The following is a 20880-nucleotide window of genomic DNA, read 5'->3' on the forward strand; positions in this document are numbered from 1 at the left end:
GTCTGTAGCAGAACAATACAGGTTAGAGGTTAGAGGGTTGGTTGATCTGTAGCAGAACAATACAGGTTAGAGGGGCTGTTGGTCTGTAGCAGAACAATACAGGCTAGAGGGACTGTTGGTCTGTATCAGAACAATACAGGTTAGAGGGGCTCTTGATCTGTATCAGAACAATACAGGTTAGAGGGACTGTTGGTCTGTATCAGAACAATACAGGTTAGAGGGGCTCTTGATCTGTATCAGAACAATACAGGTTAGAGGGGCTCTTGATCTGTATCAGAACAATACAGGTTAGAGGGACTGTTGGTCTGTATCAGAACAATACAGGTTAGAGGTTAGAGGGTTGGTTGATCTGTATCAGAACAATACAGGTTAGAGGGACTGTTGGTCTGTATCAGAACAATACAGGTTAGAGGTTAGAGGGTTGGTTGATCTGTAGCAGAACAACACAGGTTAGAGGGACTGTTGATCTGTAGCAGAACAATACAGGTTAGAGGGACTGTTGATCTGTAGCAGAACAATACAGGTTAGAGGGGCTGTTGGTCTGTATCAGAACAATACAGGTTAGAGGTTAGAGGGTTGGTTGATCTGTAGCAGAACAATACAGGTTAGAGGGGCTGTTGATCTGTAGCAGAACAATACAGGTTAGAGGGGCTGTTGATCTGTAGCAGAACAATACAGGTTAGAGGGTTGGTTGATCTGTAGCAGAACAATACAGGTTAGAGGGGCTGTTGATCTGTAGCAGAACAATACAGGTTAGAGGTTAGAGGGTTGGTTGATCTGTAGCAGAACAATACAGGCTAGAGGGACTGTTGGTCTGTATCAGAACAATACAGGTTAGAGGGGCTCTTGATCTGTATCAGAAAAATACAGGTTAGAGGGGCTCTTGATCTGTATCAGAACAATACAGGTTAGAGGGGCTCTTGATCTGTAGCAGAACAATACAGGCTAGAGGGACTGTTGGTCTGTATCAGAACAATACAGGCTAGAGGGACTGTTGGTCTGTATCAGAACAATACAGGTTAGAGGGGCTCTTGATCTGTATTAGAACAATACAGGTTAGAGGGACTGTTGGTCTGTATCAGAACAATACAGGTTAGAGGTTAGAGGGTTGGTTGATCTGTATCAGAACAATACAGGTTAGAGGGACTGTTGGTCTGTATCAGAACAATACAGGTTAGAGGTTAGAGGGTTGGTTGATCTGTATCAGAACAATACAGGTTAGAGGGACTGTTGATCTGTAGCAGAACAATACAGGTTAGAGGTTAGAGGGTTGGTTGATCTGTAGCAGAACAATACAGGTTAGAGGGACTGTTGGTCTGTATCAGAACAATACAGGTTAGAGGGGCTGTTGATCTGTAGCAGAACAATACAAGTTAGAGGGTTGGTTGATCTGTAGCAGAACAATAGAGGTTAGAGGGTTGGTTGATCTGTAGCAGAACAATACAGGTTAGAGGGGCTGTTGATCTGTAGCAGAACAATACAGGTTAGAGGTTAGAGATTATGTTGGTCTGTAGCAGAACAATACAGGTTAGATGTTAGACGGTTGGTTGATCTGTAGCAGATCAATACAGGTTAGAGGGGCTGTTGATCTGTATCAGAACAATACAGGTTAGAGGTTAGAGGGTTGGTTGATCTGTAGCAGAACAATACAGGTTAGAGGGGCTGTTGATCTGTAGCAGAACAATACATGTTAGAGGGTAAAGGTTAAACCTATTGAGATACAATCTCTTTTGTAAGAAGAGACCTGTTCAATTGCATTGAGAGCAATTCCCTCGCTCCACTTGATAAGACTATGTGTACATCCCAAATGGCACCCTATTCCCTATAGTGCACTGGTCCAAAGTAGTGCACTATATAGGGTATAGGGTGACATTTGGGATGTTATCTATATGCTTTTTGTGAGTCTGTTTGACAGGAAACAGCAGCTGTATTACCATGCTCTGTTTGGTGAAGCCCAGCACAGCAAAACTCTTCCCATCTGTCTTGTACTTCATCTGGTCCTGGTCAACTTTGGAGAAGGGGACGATGTCACTGCCATAACGATACCCTTTAGAGAGGAGAGGAAGAACAGAGGAAGAGTGAAGTTCTCCCTTTAGAGAGGAGGAGAGGACGAGTGAAGTTCTCCCTTTAGAGAGGAGGAGAGGAAGAACAGGAGTGAAGTTCTCCCTTTAGAGAGGAGGAGAGGAAGAACAGGAGGAGTGAAGTTCTCCCTTTAGAGAGGAGGAGAGGAAGAACAGGAGGAGTGGAGTTCTCCCTTTAGAGAGGAGAGCGGAAGAGTGGAGTTCTCCCTTTAGAGAGGAGGGAGGACGAGTGAAGTTCTCCCTTTAGAGAGGAGAGGAAGAACAAAGGAAGAGTGAAGTTCTCCCTTTAGAGAGGAGAGGAAGAACAGAGGAAGAGTGAAGTTCTCCCTTTAGAGAGGAGGAGAGGAAGAACAGGAGGAGTGAAGTTCTCCCTTTAGAGAGGAGAGGAAGAACAGAGGAAGAGTGAAGTTCTCCCTTTAGAGAGGATGAGAGTAAGAACAGGAGGAGTGAAGTTCTCCCTTTAGAGAGGAGGAGAGGAAGAACAGGAGGAGTGAAGTTCTCCCTTTAGAGAGGAGAGGAAGAACAGAGGAAGAGTGAAGTTCTCCCTTTAGAGAGGAGAGGAAGAACAGAGGAAGAGTGAAGTTCTCCCTTTAGAGAGGAGGAGAGGAAGAACAGGAGGAGTGAAGTTCTCCCTTTAGAGAGGAGAGGAAGGACAGAGGAAGAGTGAAGTTCTCCCTTTAGAGAGGAGAGGAAGATGCTCTCATCCAGTGTCCATCTCACCTTGGAAACTTCCATGAACTTGTTCTACCAGTCAAAGGTTTCTTGAACCTTGTAAAAACGACTACTGAATGGATGGCAGGAACCTAGCCGTTTGAGACAACACTCGTATCACACACAGCTTTACTTCCTGATTTCTCTCACCTTGTATGGTGTCGTCCTTCTGTACCTCGGTCTCTTCGTCATCGTTCAGACAGTAAACTACATCTCTTTTTATGTCGTCTTTCTGGTGTGTCTGAGCATCTACCACCGACCACGACTTCCTGGGTCTCTCCTCACATACCTGCAAGGGTCAGACAGTCACTACACTAATTCACATCTTTCAGTTCCTGCTTCAGGGACAGTCCATCAGAGTAATAAGATCAGCCCTTCCCCGTCCCCTGGACGACACGTTCAGCCCTTCCCCGTCCCTTGGACGACACACGTTCGGCCCTTCCCCGTCCCCTGGACGACACACGTTCAGCCCTTCCCCATCCCCTGGACGACACACGTTCTGCCCTTCCCCGTCCCCTGGACGACACACGTTCTGCCCTTCCCCATCCCCTGGACGACACACGTTCAGCCCTTCTCCATCCCCTGGACGACACACGTTCAGCCCTTCCCCGTCCCCTGGACGACACACGTTCAGCCCTTCCCCGTCCCCTGGACGACACACGTTCAGCCCTTCCCCGTCCCCTGGACGACACACGTTCAGCCCTTCCCCGTCCCCTGGACGACACACGTTCTGCCCTTCCCCGTCCCCTGGACGACACACGTTCTGCCCTTCCCCATCCCCTGGACGACACACGTTCAGCCCTTCTCCATCCCCTGGACGACACACGTTCAGCCCTTCCCCGTCCCCTGGACGACACACGTTCAGCCCTTCCCCGTCCCCTGGACGACACACGTTCAGCCCTTCCCCGTCCCCTGGACGACACACGTTCAGCCCTTCCCCGTCCCCTGGACGACACACGTTCAGCCCTTCCCCGTCCCCTGGACAACACGTTCAGCCCTTCCCCGTCCCCTGGACAACACGTTCAGCCCTTCCCCGTCCCCTGGACAACACGTTCAGCCCTTCCCCGTCCCCTGGAAGACACGTTCGGCCCCTCCCCATCCCCTGGAAGACACGTTCGGCCCCTCCCCATCCCCTGGACGACACGTTCGGCCCTTCCCCGTCCTCTGGAAGACACGTTCAGCCCTTCCCCATCCTCTGGAAGACACGTTCGGCCCCTCCCCATCCCCTGGAAGACACGTTCGGCCCCTCCCCATCCCCTGGACGACACGTTCGGCCCCTCCCCGTCCTCTGGACGACACGTTCGAACCCTCCCTGGTCAACAGTAGTGCACTGAATAAGGTGCTATTCAAGAGACAGTGATACTCTACTTACTGCTTTGTAGCCAACAATCTTGATGGACAGAGAGCTGCCGATGGTCAGAGTACAGGGCCAGGCCATGGGTCTCTTCTCAACACGTTTAAACACAGACAACTTCTCTATAGCATCACTGCAAGACAGAGAGGAGAGGAGACTGTCAGAGCAGGACAACCTCAGTCTCTGTGTGGCATCAGAATATAGCCTCAAACTCAGAGCTTTGACCTAAATGACTCCCTATAGCGCCCCACTGCCACCCTCTAGTCCCCCCCTACCCCCCTATAGGCCCCATCTACCACCCTCTAGTCCCCCACCAGACCACCCTAAAGGTCCCCTCCACCACCCTATAGCCCCCCCCCCCCCCCCATCACCCTATAGGACCCCTCCACCACACTATAGGTCCCCTCCACCACCCTATAGGCCCCCCCCCTCCACCACCAAATAGGCCCCCGCCCCTCCACCACCCTATAGCAACCCCTCACCACCCTATAGACCCCCCCTCCACCACCCTATAGACCCCCCCTCCACCACCCTATAGGCCCCCCCCCTCCACCACCCTATAGGTCACCTTCACCACCCTATAGGTCACCTTCACCACCCTATAGGTCCCCTCCACCATCCGATATCCCCCCTCCACCACCCTATAGCCCCCCCTCCACCACCCTATAGGTCACCTTCACCACCCTATAGGTCACCTCCACCACCCTATAGGTCCCCTCTACTACCCTATAGCCCCCTCCCCCCTCCAGGGCCCCTCTACCACCCTATAGGCCCCCCCACCACCCTATAGCCCCCCCCTCCCTATAGGTCCCCTCTACCACCTTATAGGTCCCCTCTACCACCTTATAGGTCCCCTCTACCACCCTATAGGCCCCCCCTCTACCACCCTTAGCCCCCCCCCCCTCCACCACCCTATAGGTCCCCTCCACCACCCTATAGGTCCCCTCCACCACCCTATAGGTCCCCTCCACCACCTTTAGGTCCCCTCTACCACCCTATAGCCCACCTTCACCACCCTATAGGTCCCCTCCACTACCCTATAGCCCCCCCTCCCTATAGGTCCCCTCTACCACCTTATAGGTCCCCTCTACAACCCTATAGGCCCCCTCCACCACCACCCTATATAGGTCCCTTCCACCACCACCCTATAGGCCCCCTCCACCACCACCCTATAGGTCCCACCACCCTATAGGTCCCCTCCCACCACCCTATAGGTCCCCTCCACCACCCTATAGCCCCCCCCCCCCCCGCCACCACCCTATAGGTCCCCATCTACCACCCTATAGGCCCCCCCATCTACCACCCTATAGGCCCCCCCCTCCACCACCCTATAGGTCCCCTCTACCACCCTATAGCCCCCCCCCCCTCCACCACCATATAGGTCCTGTCTACCACCCTATAGCCCCCCCACCCTCGACCACCCTATAGCCCCCCTCCACCACCCTATTGGCCCCCTCCACCACCACCCTATAGGCCCCCCCCTTCCACCACCCTATAGCCCACCTCCACCACCCTATAGGCCCCCTCCACCACCACCCTATAGCCCCCCCCCCTCCCTATAGGTCCCCCCCTCCACCACCCTATAGGCCCCCCCCTCCACCACCCTATAGGCCCCCCCTCCACCCTATAGACCCCCGCCCCTCCACCACCCTATAGGTCCCCTCCACCACCCTATAGGCCCCCCCTCTCTCTACCAACCCTATTGGCCCCCCTAGAACCCCCTCGACCACCCTCCAGGCGTCCCTAGACCCCCTGCAGGCCCCCCTAGACCCCCCTCCAAGCCCTGGTCAGAAGTACAGCACAATATAAGGAATAGGGTAACATCTGGATTGCAGACCCCAGTGACTTCCTACCTGAAGGTGTAGACTTCCTCCAGACCATCCTCCTCATCCAGAGACATCATGACCTTCTTGGTCATCTCCAGCCCCTGCTGCTGCTCTCTGGACAGAGCTTTACCCCCGTGGGGGGGGTTGGAACCCCCTCCATCTACAGGGAAGGGTAGGCTGGAGGAACAGAGGTTAAGGGGTCAGTTTGGAGTCATTCCGTGGCTGTCCCCCAAATCGCCAGAACCTGGCCAAAAGTACTGCATTATACAGGAAATATGATGCTATTTCAGATGAAGCGCATTTCAGATGAAACGCAGATGAAGCATTGAGTGCATGTAGATGCACTCAATGCTTCCATGATATACGACAAGCCATTCGAGATCTCTACAGTAGAATAACACATAGACACACAAGAACTGCAGAGTGATGCCGGCTCTCTTCAGGTTGCCTATGATAATGTCCAGCTGGTCAGGACTGCTCGGTGTGTTCAGGTCTGTGAGCATGACGATGTTCAGACGCTCATATTTCTTCCCCCTGAAGAACAGTCAAACAGAACAGAGTTACATAGGAAACATGATCACCCATGAACCAAATCAGAACACAGTAGCTCCTCCAATGGGGTCCTTTTTGTCATTTACAATCATTCTGGTAACACTTTACTTGACTCTCAGCATCATAACCTGTCATAACAGCTGACAACTTGCCATGAGGTCACAACACTCACGACCCATATATTTACACCTGTTGGGCCATAAAATAACGCAATATATGTCATGTCAGACCAAAGGATACATTTCCACCGGTCTAATGTCCATTGCTCGTGTTTCTTGGCCTCAGCAAGTCTCTTCTTATCATTGGTGTCCTTTAGTAGTGGTTTCTTTGCAGCAATTTGACCATGAAGGCCATGATTCACACAGTCTCCTCTGAACAGTTGATGTTGAGATGGGTCTGTTACTGGAACTCCATGAAGCATTTATTTGGGCTGTAATTCTGAGGCTGGTAACTCTAATGAACTTATCCTCTGCAGCAGAGGAACTCTGGATCTTCCTTTCCTGTGGAGGTCCTTGTGAGAGCCAGTTTCATCATAGCGCCTGATGGTTTTTGCGACTGCACTTGAAGAAATGTTCAAAGTTCTTGAAATGTTATGGTTTGACTGACCTTCATGTCTTAAAGTAATGGAATGTCGTTTCTCTTTGCTTATTTGAGCTGTTCTTGCCATAATATGGACTTGGTCTTTTACTAAATAGGGTTATCTTCTATTTACCAATCCTACCGTGTCACAACACAAGTGATTGGCTCAAACGCATTAAGGAGGAAAGAAATTCCACAAATTAGCTTTGAACAAGATACACCTGTTAATTGAAAAGCATTCCAGGTGAAGCTGGTTGAGAGAATGCCAAGAGTGTGCAAAGCTGTCATCAAGGCAAAGGGTGGCTACTTTGACGAACCTCAAATATAAAATATATTTTGATTTGTTTAACACTAACACGTCCATATGTGTTACTTCATAGTGTTGATGTGTTCATTATTATTCTACAATGTAGAAAACAGTAGAAATAAAGAAAAACCCGTGAATGAGTAGGTGTGTCCTAACTTTTGGCTGGTAGTGTATGTGTCATGACCATACAAGTTACGACAAGTTATGTCAGCTGTTATGACATTGTGACATGGTTATGACGCTGGGTGTCAGGTAAAGACTTACCCTAATAATATATTGATTAGATGTTCCTATCCAGTCTCACCATAATATATATGATTAGATGTTCTTATCCAGTCTTACCATAATATATTGATTAGATGTTCCTATCCAGTCTTACCATAATATATTGATTAGATGTTCTTATCCAGTCTCACCATAATATATTGATTAGATGTTCCTATCCAGTCTCACCATAATATATTGATTAGATGTTCTTATCCAGTCTTACCATAATATATTGATTAGATGTTCTTATCCAGTCTCACCATAATATATTGATTAGATGTTCTTATCCAGTCTTACCATAATATATTGATTAGATGTTCCTATCCAGTCTTACCATAATATATTGATTAGATGTTCCTATCCAGTCTTACCATAATATATTGATTAGATGTTCCTATCCAGTCTTACCATAATATATTGATTAGATGTTCCTATCCAGTCTTACCATAATATATTGATTAGATGTTCTTATCCAGTCTTACCATAATATATTGATTAGATGTTCTTATCCAGTCTTACCATAATATATTGATTAGATGTTCCTATCCAGTCTTACCATAATATATTGATTATATGTTCTTATCCAAAGCCACTTACAGTCATGCATGTATAACTTTTTGGGGGGATAGTGGGAGTGGGAATTGAACCCACTCTCCCCGCATTGCAACAGCCATGCTCGACCAACTGAGATACAGAGGATTTGCTTGAGTAAGCCAATTTGGTATCCTATTATCAAAGTAGAGATGTTTTGTTTCACTTTCACACAGAATGATCTAGCTATGTAAAACAGATTACTTACAGAGTTTCGTTCTGAAGCAGGTCCATGCATACAACTAGAGCATCCAGCCCTGAGCCAACAGTGGTTAAGGAAACAAGTCAGTCCGTTAACAGTAACACAGTTAATCAAGGTCAAATACAGACCTAACGGTTCACACACTGACCACGGCCTAACAGCAGAAACATTTATTTTGCACGTTGCCTATTAAATGAATAGCATTAAAGAACTGAAATTATATATATATATAATTTCAGTTATTTTATGCTAGTATATAACAATATATATATAATTTCAGTTATTTTATGCTAGTATATAATAATATATATATAATTTCAGTTATTTTATGCTAGTATATAATAATATATATATAATTTCAGTTATTTTATGCTAGTATATAACAATATATATATAATTTCAGTTATTTTATGCTAGTATATAATAATATATATATATAATTTCAGTTATTTTATGCTAGTATATAACAATATATATATAATTTCAGTTATTTTATGCTAGTATATAACAATATATATATAATTTCAGTTATTTTATGCTAGTATATAATAATATATATATAATTTCAGTTATTTTATGCTAGTATATAACAATATATATATAATTTCAGTTATTTTATGCTAGTATATAACAATATATATATAATTTCAGTTATTTTATGCTAGTATATAACAATATATATATAATTTCAGTTATTTTATGCTAGTATATAATAATATATATATAATTTCAGTTATTTTATGCTAGTATATAACAATATATATATAATTTCAGTTATTTTATGCTAGTATATAATAATATATATATAATTTCAGTTATTTTATGCTAGTATATAATAATATATATATAATTTAAGTTATTTTATGCTAGTATATAACAATATATATATAATTTCAGTTATTTTATGCTAGTATATAATAATATATATATAATTTCAGTTATTTTATGCTAGTATATAACAATATATATATAATTTAAGTTATTTTATGCTAGTATATAATAATATATATATAATTTAAGTTATTTTATGCTAGTATATAATAATATATATATATAATTTCAGTTATTTTATGCTAGTATATAACAATATATATATATAATTTCAGTTTTTTTATGCTACACTGGACTCAATGGTTTAAAAACACCATGTCAACAGTGCTGTCTACTGAAGGAGTGAGCTGTGGTCAGCCAAAGGAAGGATACAGTCAGCCTGTTGACTCCCAGGTTGCACATCATTCTGGATCTCTTCCAGCAGCTCAAAGTTTGGGATCATGAGATGGCGGTGTACTGAGATGTTCTGGTACTGGTCGTTTTTAGCTAGGTTGTTCTTAGTGTTGTCTGACCCAAACAGCACCAGACCCAGCTCATCTTTGTTCTCAGCAAACACCTACAGGAAAGACAGTCCCAAATGACAGCACATTCCTTACATATCGCACTACCTCTGACCAGGGCCCAGGGTTCTCTAAGGCCTGCCGAGGTACGGCAGAGGGTCCAGTGCTTCTTTTTTGGCCAAGGGATCCATGGAATAACTTTAGGGTGTAATATAGTATTATTAATCTACAATGTATGTTCTTAACCCTGGGGAACAATTTTTTATTTTTGTAATTCTTTGCCTCATGGCAAAATGTGTAGATTTGAAGGATATTAGCCTGAAAACTGCAACATTTTCTCAATGCCAAGATCCTTTTAAAATGTTCCTTCCCAGGGCTCGAGACTTGGTTTGTCCGGCCATGCACAACCAAAGTCATAGTAAAACTACTTGTATTTTATCTCACTCAAGTTGTGTTCTAATTGAGAGGGTCCCTGGTGTATTTTCTATCACAAAAGGGGTCCCACCCCAAAACGTTTGAAAAGCCCTATTCTGATGGCTAGAAAGTAGAGTGTCACAATCCAGGACCTCTGGCTGTGTTCCAAAATGTGCACTTGTCCTGTTCTGTCAAGGGTGGTGATCTTCCACGAACACCTAAGAGAGATACGGTCTAGTATAGGAGAACAAAGAGCGCTTAAAATCAGCTAAATTTGAAACTTACGTCGACATGACCACTAATCTAAACAGGAAACTGCATCATTACGCAGCCCGAGTCAACAAAGCTAGCATTTATGCTAGCTAGCTACGTCTGTATACATTGTAGCCAATGAGCAGTGTGGGCAACTAGTGCTAGCAATTCAGTGAACCAAGGTATTTTACAGATGACCCCTGAAGACTGGAGGCTGTAATCACTGTCAAAGGTGCTTCAACAAAGTACTGAGTAAAGGGTCTGAATACTTATGTATTGTTTATTTATCCGTTATTTTACCAGTTGACTGAGAACACGTTCTCATTTACAGCAACGACCTGGGGAATAGTTACAGGGGAGAGGAGACTGAGAACACGTTCTCATTTACAGCAACGACCTGGGGAATAGTTACAGGGCAGAGGAGGGGGATGAATGAGCCAATTGTAAACTGGGGATTATTAGGTGACCGTGATGGTAAGTGTGATGTTTTTTTTATTTTTTATAAATAAGCAACATTTTCTAAAAAACTGTTTTTGCTTTGTCATTATGGGGTACTGTGTGTAGATTGAAGGGGGGGGGGGGAAACAAATTAATCCATTTTGGAATAAGGCTGTAACCTAACAAAATGTGGAAAAAGTCAGGGGGTCTGAATACTTTCCGAAGGTACTGTACATTGAGCACGGTTACATGCACACAATAATGCAATTATTGTGGATAGTTATGCTAATATAATAGTTTGTTTACATGCTTTGCAAGAATAATGATTTCCCTAATAATCCTGTTTACATTGACAAATCTGAAATCAGGCAACCTGATGGGACTTGATAAATACAGAAAATCACCAATAAAAACAAACTTTCTACCACAGTGTTATTTTTGTGAAGACTATTTGATTCTGAGTTCGGACACAAAGTTAGTGACAACTATTTATAAATATGCACCCCCCCCCCGAACTCACTTCACTCACGCATAAGAGGGAGGCTACCCAGTGCTAGAAAATGTGCAGATCAAATACACCACTGGAACCCTGATTAAGATGTTCACGTCCTAATAATTTAAAAGATTGCGCAGAAAACCAGGCGTTTAAATCGGCATAGGACTCCCGGTCACGGCCGGTTGTGACACAGCCTGGGATTGAACTTGGGTCTGTAGTGACGCCTCAAGCACTGCAGTGCCTTAGACTGCTGCGCCACTCGGGAGGGACAGGTAAGCTTTTATGCATTGTGCTGAAGATAACAAAATCTGAAATAGTGAAATAAGCTATTTTACTTAGTGTTTAAGAAGGATAAATATCCAGAACAGTGGTGTTTCACTGTGGAGCTTTAACTGCATTAGGACTGCTGGTGTTTACTTTCCAATGGGAAGGTTTGCATTGTGATACATTTATACAACTATAACACTGATGCATATTATTAAATGACACTGATGTTCACGATAGCTTGGTTTTACATTCACCTTATACATTAATACTGTAACTAATGTTGATAGGCGATGTGATGCAATACAACTAGATTAGAAGGCCTAGACTTCTTCATCCTAATGTAAGCTAAATGCATTGGATTACACTGGCATATCATAAAGGGGAACATATTCAATGTAATGATATGCATATCAAACAGGAACATATATTAAATGAATACACCATTGTAATCTTATGACTGTCTCTCTCCCTGCAGGGAATTAGACAGATGAACTGCAGCCCCCAGATGCCCCAGCCCCCAGATGCCCCAGCCTCCATGGGGAGACATCAACACTTGCCGTTTTTAATAATATTAACCCATTTATCGGTTTCCTGTATCTGTGCATGAATCCTTAAAACACAGTCCATGAGAACGGTCCATTTTTTATTTAAGAACGCAGTCCATTGTAGTTTCCTTGGTCGTATGTACAGGAAGGATACACATGGTCCAATGAAATGCTTACTTGCAGGTTCCTTCTCGACAATGCAACAATAAATAAAAGACCATACGAAACATAAAGTAAATGGCTCAGTAGAATCAAACTTTTAGCATTCCCAGGTAAGGGACATCAAGGAGATGAACATTGAACAGATTGTTCGGTATTTGAGGGCAAATGAAGTCATGACAGCCACAGGTTTTTGTTTTATCCCTTCACTAACCCCTCATTCAACTACACGTGGTCTCAATTATAGATGCTGAATAGCTGAACATGGTGTTTGTGCTGGGCAGGAATAAAAATGTGCACACAGTGTAGTACCTTGGGGAAGAAACCATTTGCCTCATTAAATAAAATAATTTAAAAAATTTGCTTCACATGTCACAATGAGCAGACAATTCTAGTGATGATGCACACTGCTGAATAAACTCCTGGGATAGGGTGTTTTTCCTGGTGGATGGGAGGTTCCCAAGTTCTATACATCTGTCCTGGTGACCAGGAACCAGGAAGAGCTTGCCTGCTAGCTAGCCATCATCGCATCTGACGAGCTAACTTACCTCAGCTAACGGCTGATAAAAAGCAGTGACTAAACATTTGCATTCAAAATGTATATGAAAATAAATTAACATAATTTGGTGAATAAATAACTGTAATACTTAGTTTGCCATCAATTCATTTGTTTGGGGAACTTTCACGGTGTCGCATGGTGTTATGGGAAAGCCTCCCCGGCAAAGAGAATGAAAAAGTATGCTCCCCATGCTTGATTTGTTTTCCAGACCTCCAAAGTACGCTTACAGACACTTCTCCAGTATAGGACTAACTAACGTCATGCATAAATGTGCACGACTTTTGGTAAGAAAGCCATCACCATCTACGCCCATTCAACATAGCCTATATTTATGTTTCAGTTACTTCAAAATAAAACTGTGGGCTCTCAAACACGCTCTAGACAGAACACAAGTACGCATTTTGGAACAAAGCCACAGTTTCTTTATAAAAATAATCATAATAATGTTTACTTGATTGCTTGCTTCCTCCCTTGTCTCCTTCTCAAAGTACATTGGAGTAAAATATCTGAGTTTCCTCTCCTCTGATCTTCTCCTCCAATTGGTTTCGAGAAGGATGCAAGGCGAGAGGACATGAGGAATCTAGGAAATACAATTGGAGATTCACCCACAGAATCAGAGAGAGTACCTGGCGCTGAACAAACTTCTGGATGACTTTCTTGGCCTGTTGGAAGGGCGGTTCCTGTCCCGGGGCAGAGTTGGACATGGAGAAACCCACATCCAGACACAGAACCAACGCTGTCTAGTTTAGCAACACAGAGAGGACATACTTTTAATTATTCAAATACAATACACATACTGGTGTTGTGTTCTGACTCATAGTTAGTAATGCATGTAGCCTGCAGCAGTTAGACCCCTCCTTTGAGCAACATGCTGTCTTTGTTTGGAAGAACACAAGGACAAGACCCACTTATCTCCAGAAGGGGCGGTTTACAGACACTAACACATTTCCTGGGCTGTATTCATTACACCGATTCTGTTGGAAAACTTGTCTTAAACAGAAGCAACGGAATGAGGAAGGACCTACTTGAATTATCTCAAGTTTCAATGTCACATGCACAGTGAAACGCCTTCATTTAAAGCTCTAAACCCAACAATGCAGTTGCAAAACTGAACGATCACACTCCTATGGTGTATTTACGCCGATTCTATTGCGAAACGGTTTACTTCAAACTGAGTTTTTATTGACAAATTCAGGTAGCTAAGAACTTCCCCGTATCGTTTCAGTTTGGTTGTTAAACGACACAAGGTTTCCATCGCAAGACGTAATGAATACACCCCGGGATTGACGTGAAGACATAGTGAGAGATGTAGCCATAGCGTAAATCACCAATATCATCACAAACAACTTTAACGTTAGTGATTCTAGCTAACTTATCGAGGACTAAACTCCACGGTGAAGGACTTCCTTCATTGAGGAGTTTAGTCCACTAGTTAACAAACTAATGGAACAATTCACTACTAAAATGTAAGGACTAGCATCTAGATATTATTAATTATTTAATAATTATCTACAGTTCTTGAACATAAATAAATAATAGCTTGCAAGATATGAATCAGTAAATCTCGAAGGACTTGCCTTCGCTGAACGCGCCATCTTGATTCCCTTTCCCTCGCTTTTTAATGAGTCCGGAGGGGAAGCAAACGTAAGGTAGGAATGGTTCCTACACAAAAATGTACTTTTCCGCTTAAATGTTCATGTACCAAATAAAAATATAAAATTCAATGGGTCTCCATCGCAGTTTTGTCACAAAACTACTCTGGTTTTGGCTCATGCGCTCTATGTAACATTTTGCCAATTCAGTGCGGGTAGGCGCTGTGAGTAGTATACACATGATGAGATTATTATGGGTAAAAGCGAGAATATTTTGATGTGTCAAACCGCAGTTAAGCATCCATCCTCATGTCACCAGAATAAGACCCTCATCATTGTACTTTCACCACCATGTGAAGTTCATTGTGAGTAATTTAATCTGTAGCCTAATAAACTGCAAGATTTCCCTGACTTCCACTGACTCCAAATTTCCTTCGATATGATGGTTATTATAACAATATTTACACATTAAGGCATTTCCACCGCAATTCCTCGCATAATTTATTTTACAGACACAAATAGATCCCAAAATAACATTATCTGTCAGCGTTTATAAAATTGTATTTTCCATCACAGCCGTATTTTCCATCACAGCGGTCATTCTTTTTTTTAATAATTTTTTTATTTAACCTTTATTTAACTAGGAAAGTCAGTTAAAAAATACTTATTTACAATGACAGTCTACCAAAAGGCAAAAGGCCTCCTGCGGGACAGGGGCTGGGATTAAAAATACCAAAAAATGTAATATAAATATAGGACAAAACACCCATCATGACAAGAGAGACAACACAACACTACATAAAGAGAGATGTAAGACAACATAGCATGGGAGCAACACAACATGGCAGCAGTACATGGAAACACAGCATGGTAGCAACACAAAATGGCAGCAGCACAACATGGTACAAACATTATTGGGCACAGACAACAGCACAAAGGTCAAGAAGGTAGAGATAACAACACATCACGCGAAGCAGCCACAACTGTCCGTAAGAGTGTCCATGATTGAGTCTTTGAGTGAAGAAAATTAGATAAAACTGTCCAGTTTGAGTGTTTATTGCAGCTCGTTCCAGTAGCTGGTTGCAGTGAACCGAAAAGACAAGCGACCCAGGGATGTGAGGACTAACAGGGTTTTATAAATAAGCATCAACCAGTGGGTCTTGCGACGGGTATACAGAGATGACCAGTTTACAGAGGAGTATAGAGTGCAGTGTTGTGTCCTATAAGGAGCATTGGTGGTAAATCTGATGGCTGAATGCTAAAGAACATCTAGCCGCTCGAAAGCACTCTTACCTGCCGATCTATAAATTATATCTCCGTAATCTAGCATGGGTAGGATGGTCATCTGAATCAGGGTTAGTTTGGCAGCTGGGGTGAAAGAGGAGCGATTACGATAGAGGAAACCACGTCTAGATGTAACTTTAGCCTGCAGCTTTGATACAGTTGAAATCGGAAGTTTACATACACCTTAGCCAACTACATTTAAACTCAGTTTTCACAATTCCTGACATTTAATCCCAGTAAAAATTCCCTGTCTTAGGTCAGTTAGGATCACCACTTTATTTTAAGAATGTGAAATGTCAGAATAATAGTAGAGAGAATTATTTATTTCAGCTTTTATTTCTTTCATCACATTCCCAGTGGGTCAGAAGTTTACATACACTCAATAAGTATAAAGGCATTGCCTTTTAAATTATTTAACTTGTGTCAAACGTTTCAGGTAGCCTTCCACAAGCTTCCCACAATAAGTTGGTGAATTTTGACCCATTCCTTCTGACAGAGCTGGTGTAACAGAGTCAGGTTTGTAGGCCTCTTTGCTCAAACATGCCTTTTTGGGTCTGCCCACAAATGTTCTACAGAATTGAGGTCTGGGCTTTGTGATGGCCACTCCAGTACCTTGACTTTGTTGTTCTTAAGCCGTTTTGCCACAACTTTGGAAATATGCTTGGGGTCATTGTCCATTTGGAAGACCCATTTGCGACCAAGCTTTAACTTCCTGACTGATGTCTTGAGATGTTGCTTCAATATAATTATTAATTATATAACATAATTTTCCTACCTCCATGATGCCATCTATTTTGTGAGGTGCACAGGTCCCTCCTGCAGCAAAGCACCCCCACAACATGATGCTGCCACCCCCGTGCTTCACAGTTGGGATGGTGTTCTTTGGCTTGCAAGCATCCCCCTTTTTCCTCCGAACATAACAATGGTCATTATGGCCAAACAGTTCTATTTTTGTTTCATTAGACCAGAGGACATTTCTCCAAAAAGTACGATCTTTGTCCCCATGTGCAGTTGCAAACCATAGTCTGGCTTTTTTATGGTGGTTTTGGAGCAGTGGCTTCTTCCTTGCTGAGTGGCCTTTCAGGTTATGTCGATATGACTCGTTTTACTGTGGATATAGATACTTTTGTACCTGTTTCCTCCAGCATCTTCTCAAGGTCCGTTTCTGTTGTTCTGGGATTGATTTGCATTTTTCACACCAAAGTACATTAATCTCTAGGAGACAGAATGTGTCTCCTTCCTGAGCAGGATGATGGCTGCATGGTCCCATGGTGTTTATACTTGCATACTATTATTTGTACATATGAACGTGGTACCTTCAGGCGTTTGGAAATTGCTCCCAAGGATAAACCAGATATGTGGAGGTCTACAATTTTTTTCTGAGGTCTTGGCTGATTTCTTTTGATTTTCCCATGATGCCACAGGTACACCTCCAATTGACTCAAAGTATGTCAAGTAGCCTATCAGAAGCTTCTAAAGCCATGATATCAAGCAAAGAGGCACTGAGTTTTAAGGTAGGCCTTGAAATACATCCACAGGTACACCTCCAATTGACTCAAATTATGTCAATTAGCCTATTAGAAGCTTCTAAAGCCATGATATAATTTTCTGGAATTTTCCAAGCTGTTTAAAGGCACAGTCAACTTAGTGTATGTAAACTTCTGACCCACTGGAATTGTGATACAGTGAATTATAAGTGAAATAATCTGTCTAAACAATTGTTGGAAAAATTACTTGTGTCATGCAAAGTAGATGTCCTAACCGACTTTCCAAAACTATAGTTTGTTAACAAGAAATGTGTGGAGTGGTGGACTACAACCTAAGTGTATGTAAACTTCCTGTATACCAGGAGCTGTGCCTGGCCCGCCACGTCTGTTGACTCATGTATGCGAAGCAGTAATTGTTTCAAAACATCTCCTGCCACGTCACTGATGCGTCGTGAAACAGTGTTGTTTGATGAAGGCTTTGTCTGTATAGTTTTTTGGGGCCTTTTCCCCCAGCATTGTCCCAGCCATATCAGCAGGAATAATAAAGTCCTCCACAATAGTATGGGGATGGCCTGTCCTAGCCACTCACCAAATAAGACGCTTCTAGCCCCTTCTTATTAATGGTATCTGTTGTTTTTATACATGTCTTACTACTCGAAAGTCATCTTAATTCTCGCTCCAAAAACTCTCATGGCTGATTTTCCAAATTGTCATGTTTCGTTTCTAAATGTCTGCTCAAGAGTGAAGGTTTCCAGTGAGAGTGTAAAGGTTAATGTGATTGGATGTTAATTATTTGACTAGTCTACCTGTATTTAACATTGTGTTGTTGTATAGCCCCGTTGGAAAATCTAAATGGACTGTTTGAAAATGTGAATCACATTTTTATTTGGCGTACCCCGATGGCATTGCGCATACCACTAGGAATAGCCGACGTAGACTAACCTACCCACAGCGTTGGCAAGATGCTGGATAGAGCGCATGTGCCAAAACCAGAGTAGTTGTGGCAAAACTAATCGGTAGAGTTCCAAATGTGATGGAAACACATTGAACTTCAGATTTTTAGTCAGTACATGAAAACTGAAGTGAAAAACTATGTTATCACACACAGCCTTTTATTTGCAACAAAGTAAATTTGATAGAAACGTCTCTTTTCAACCCCATTATAAACGCAGATTTGTAGGGGATTTTTTTTTTTATAATCAAAAACCATAAAAGAAAAACATTTTAATTCATGTAAAAATAATAGACTCTTCACACATTTCTTCCTTTAAACTGTATTTTATGGAATTATTGTGAGACTGCAATGCCAATGTAGTCCACTAGGCGACATAATATTATATGATACAAGCACTGTATCTTACAGAATCCTCATTATTAGAATGTGTCACATTCTATTAGAACGTCGATCCAATCACCGTTCAGGTCTAGCTACACACCGACCTAACTACAGTACCGGGCCTCCATGGGTCTAGAGATAGTCAGGACACTGTACATGTTGCTGACCCGGACTGATAAACTGTAGTAGGTCAACACCCTCAGTGCTCTGTTATGGACACAGCTTCAGGAATATTGTTTTACTGTACAGTAATGTAGTCAATCATCACCAGTTTGATTGGCTGACTACATGACATGATCACCCTCAGATGCCTCAGGGCTTTTATTATTATTACTATAATTCATCTTTATTTAACTAGGCAAGTCAGTTAAGAACAAATTCTTATTTACAACGACGGCCTACCCCGTCCAAACCCTAACCCGGACGATGCTGGGCCAATTGTGCGCCGACCTATGGAACTCCAAATCATGGCCGGTTGTGATACAGCCTGGAATCGAACCAGGGTCTGTAGTGATGCCTCTAGGACTGAGATACAGTGCCTTAGACCGCTGCGCCACTCGGACAGCTCAGATAGGAGGACAGCCAATAAGCTGACAATATTATCACCAACTTACCTGTAAATGTTCCATATGTAACCAACTACAGGGTGCCTCAATCTTTTTGCCTGTCATAGTCATGTGAGGAACATACAGCCTGCTGTTAAAGCCCCTCTGAACCCCACTGTGAGCAGTCAGTAGCTTATATAGGTCTATACTTGATACAACTCTTTCTGAAATCTATTTAAAATATCTAATTGTCATAAAGATAGGGGTTTAACATGCATGACAAAATTACTCCACTGTTACTGTGAAAATCATTCAGGTTATATTTCCATTTCCAGAATGACAAATCTGTCGTTCTGCCCCTGAACAGGCAGTTAACCCACTGTTCCTAGGCCGTCATTGAAAATAAGAATTTGTTCTTAACTGACTTGCCTAGTTAAATAAAGGTAAAATATATATATATATATATTTTTTTTTAAATATATAATATTATTGTATCTCATGGTGAGCAACAAGCATGATGTGAGTGAAGAGTGAGTGAACAGCAGACACAGATTGAACCTTCATATAGAGCAGAGGTACTGACCAAAATAACCTTTTAGATCCTTCAAAATATTTGTTTATGTTTTTGTCTGCTGAATGAATGCCCCAGAGTTCCTTCCACCGTGCCACAGCATTAAATGTGATATTTTCAACCTTGCTTAGAGAAAGGTAAAGTACTATTTCATAGAGAAAGGTAAAGTATTACTTCATAGAGAAAGGTGAAGTATTACTTCATAGAGAAAGGTAAAGTACTACTTCATAGAGAAAGGTAAAGTACTACTTCATAGAGAAAGGTAAAGTACTATTTCATAGAGAAAGGTAAAGTACTATTTCATAGAGAAAGGTAAAGTACTATTTCATAGAGAAAGGTAAAGTACTACTTCATGCAGGTACAGTAGATATAAAGGTAACTTCTTGCATGTCCTATCAAGGCTTTTCAGGGCAACAGTTATTCAACAAAAATCAAAATCTAATTTTATTTGCGCCAAATACAACAGGTATAGACTTCACTGTGAAATGCTGACTTATTTTGTTTATTCTATGTCACCATTATTTAACCAGGTGGCCAGTTAAGAACAAGTTCTCATTTACAACTGCGTCCTTTCCAAGATAAAGCAAAGCAGTGCGACAAAAAAACAACAACACAGAGTTACACATGGAATAAACAAAAGTAAAGTCAATAACAAAATAGAAAAAGTCTATATATAGTGCGTGCAAATGGAGTAAGGAGGTAAGGCAATAAATAGGCCGTATTAGCGAAGTAATTGCAATTTAGCAATTAACACTGGAGTTATAGATGAGCAGATGATGGTGTGTAAGTAGAGATACTGGTGTGGAAAATAGCAGAAAAAAGTAAATAAAAACTATATGGGGATGTGGTAGGTAGATTGGGTGGGCTATTTACAGATGGGCTATGTACAGCTGCAGCGATCGGTAAGCTGCTCAGATAGCTGATGTTTAAAGTTAGTGAGGGAAATATAAGTCTCCAACTTCAGCGATTTTTGCAATTTGTTCGCGTCACTGGCAGCAGAGAACTGGAAGGAAAGGCAGTCAAAGGAAGTGTTGGCTTTGAGGATGACCAGTGAAATATACCTGCTGGAGTGCGTGCTACGGGTGGGTGCTGCTATGGTGACCAGTGAGCTGAGATAAGGCAGGGCTTTACCTA

General features: G+C 42.6%; 1 protein-coding gene across 1 annotated transcript in view; it reads right to left on the reverse strand.

Annotated features, from left to right (window-relative positions):
* Positions 1-14545, reverse strand: part of LOC139405550 (X-ray repair complementing defective repair in Chinese hamster cells 5) — a 33052-nt gene extending 18507 nt beyond the window's left edge. The window contains exons 1-9 of the mRNA XM_071147967.1: positions 14509-14545; positions 13558-13671; positions 9674-9857; positions 8477-8525; positions 6384-6506; positions 6000-6149; positions 4165-4279; positions 2943-3081; positions 1935-2047 (exon numbers count right to left, since the gene is read on the reverse strand). Coding sequence (XP_071004068.1) covers positions 1935-2047; positions 2943-3081; positions 4165-4279; positions 6000-6149; positions 6384-6506; positions 8477-8525; positions 9674-9857; positions 13558-13671; positions 14509-14526 — 1005 coding nt within the window. The 5' untranslated portion in view covers positions 14527-14545. The remainder of the gene's footprint in view (positions 1-1934; positions 2048-2942; positions 3082-4164; positions 4280-5999; positions 6150-6383; positions 6507-8476; positions 8526-9673; positions 9858-13557; positions 13672-14508) is intronic.
* Between the last annotated feature and the right edge of the window lie 6335 nt (positions 14546-20880).

The sequence above is a fragment of the Oncorhynchus clarkii genome, chromosome 3, assembly GCF_045791955.1.
Source record: "Oncorhynchus clarkii lewisi isolate Uvic-CL-2024 chromosome 3, UVic_Ocla_1.0, whole genome shotgun sequence".
Taxonomy (NCBI): domain Eukaryota; kingdom Metazoa; phylum Chordata; class Actinopteri; order Salmoniformes; family Salmonidae; genus Oncorhynchus; species Oncorhynchus clarkii.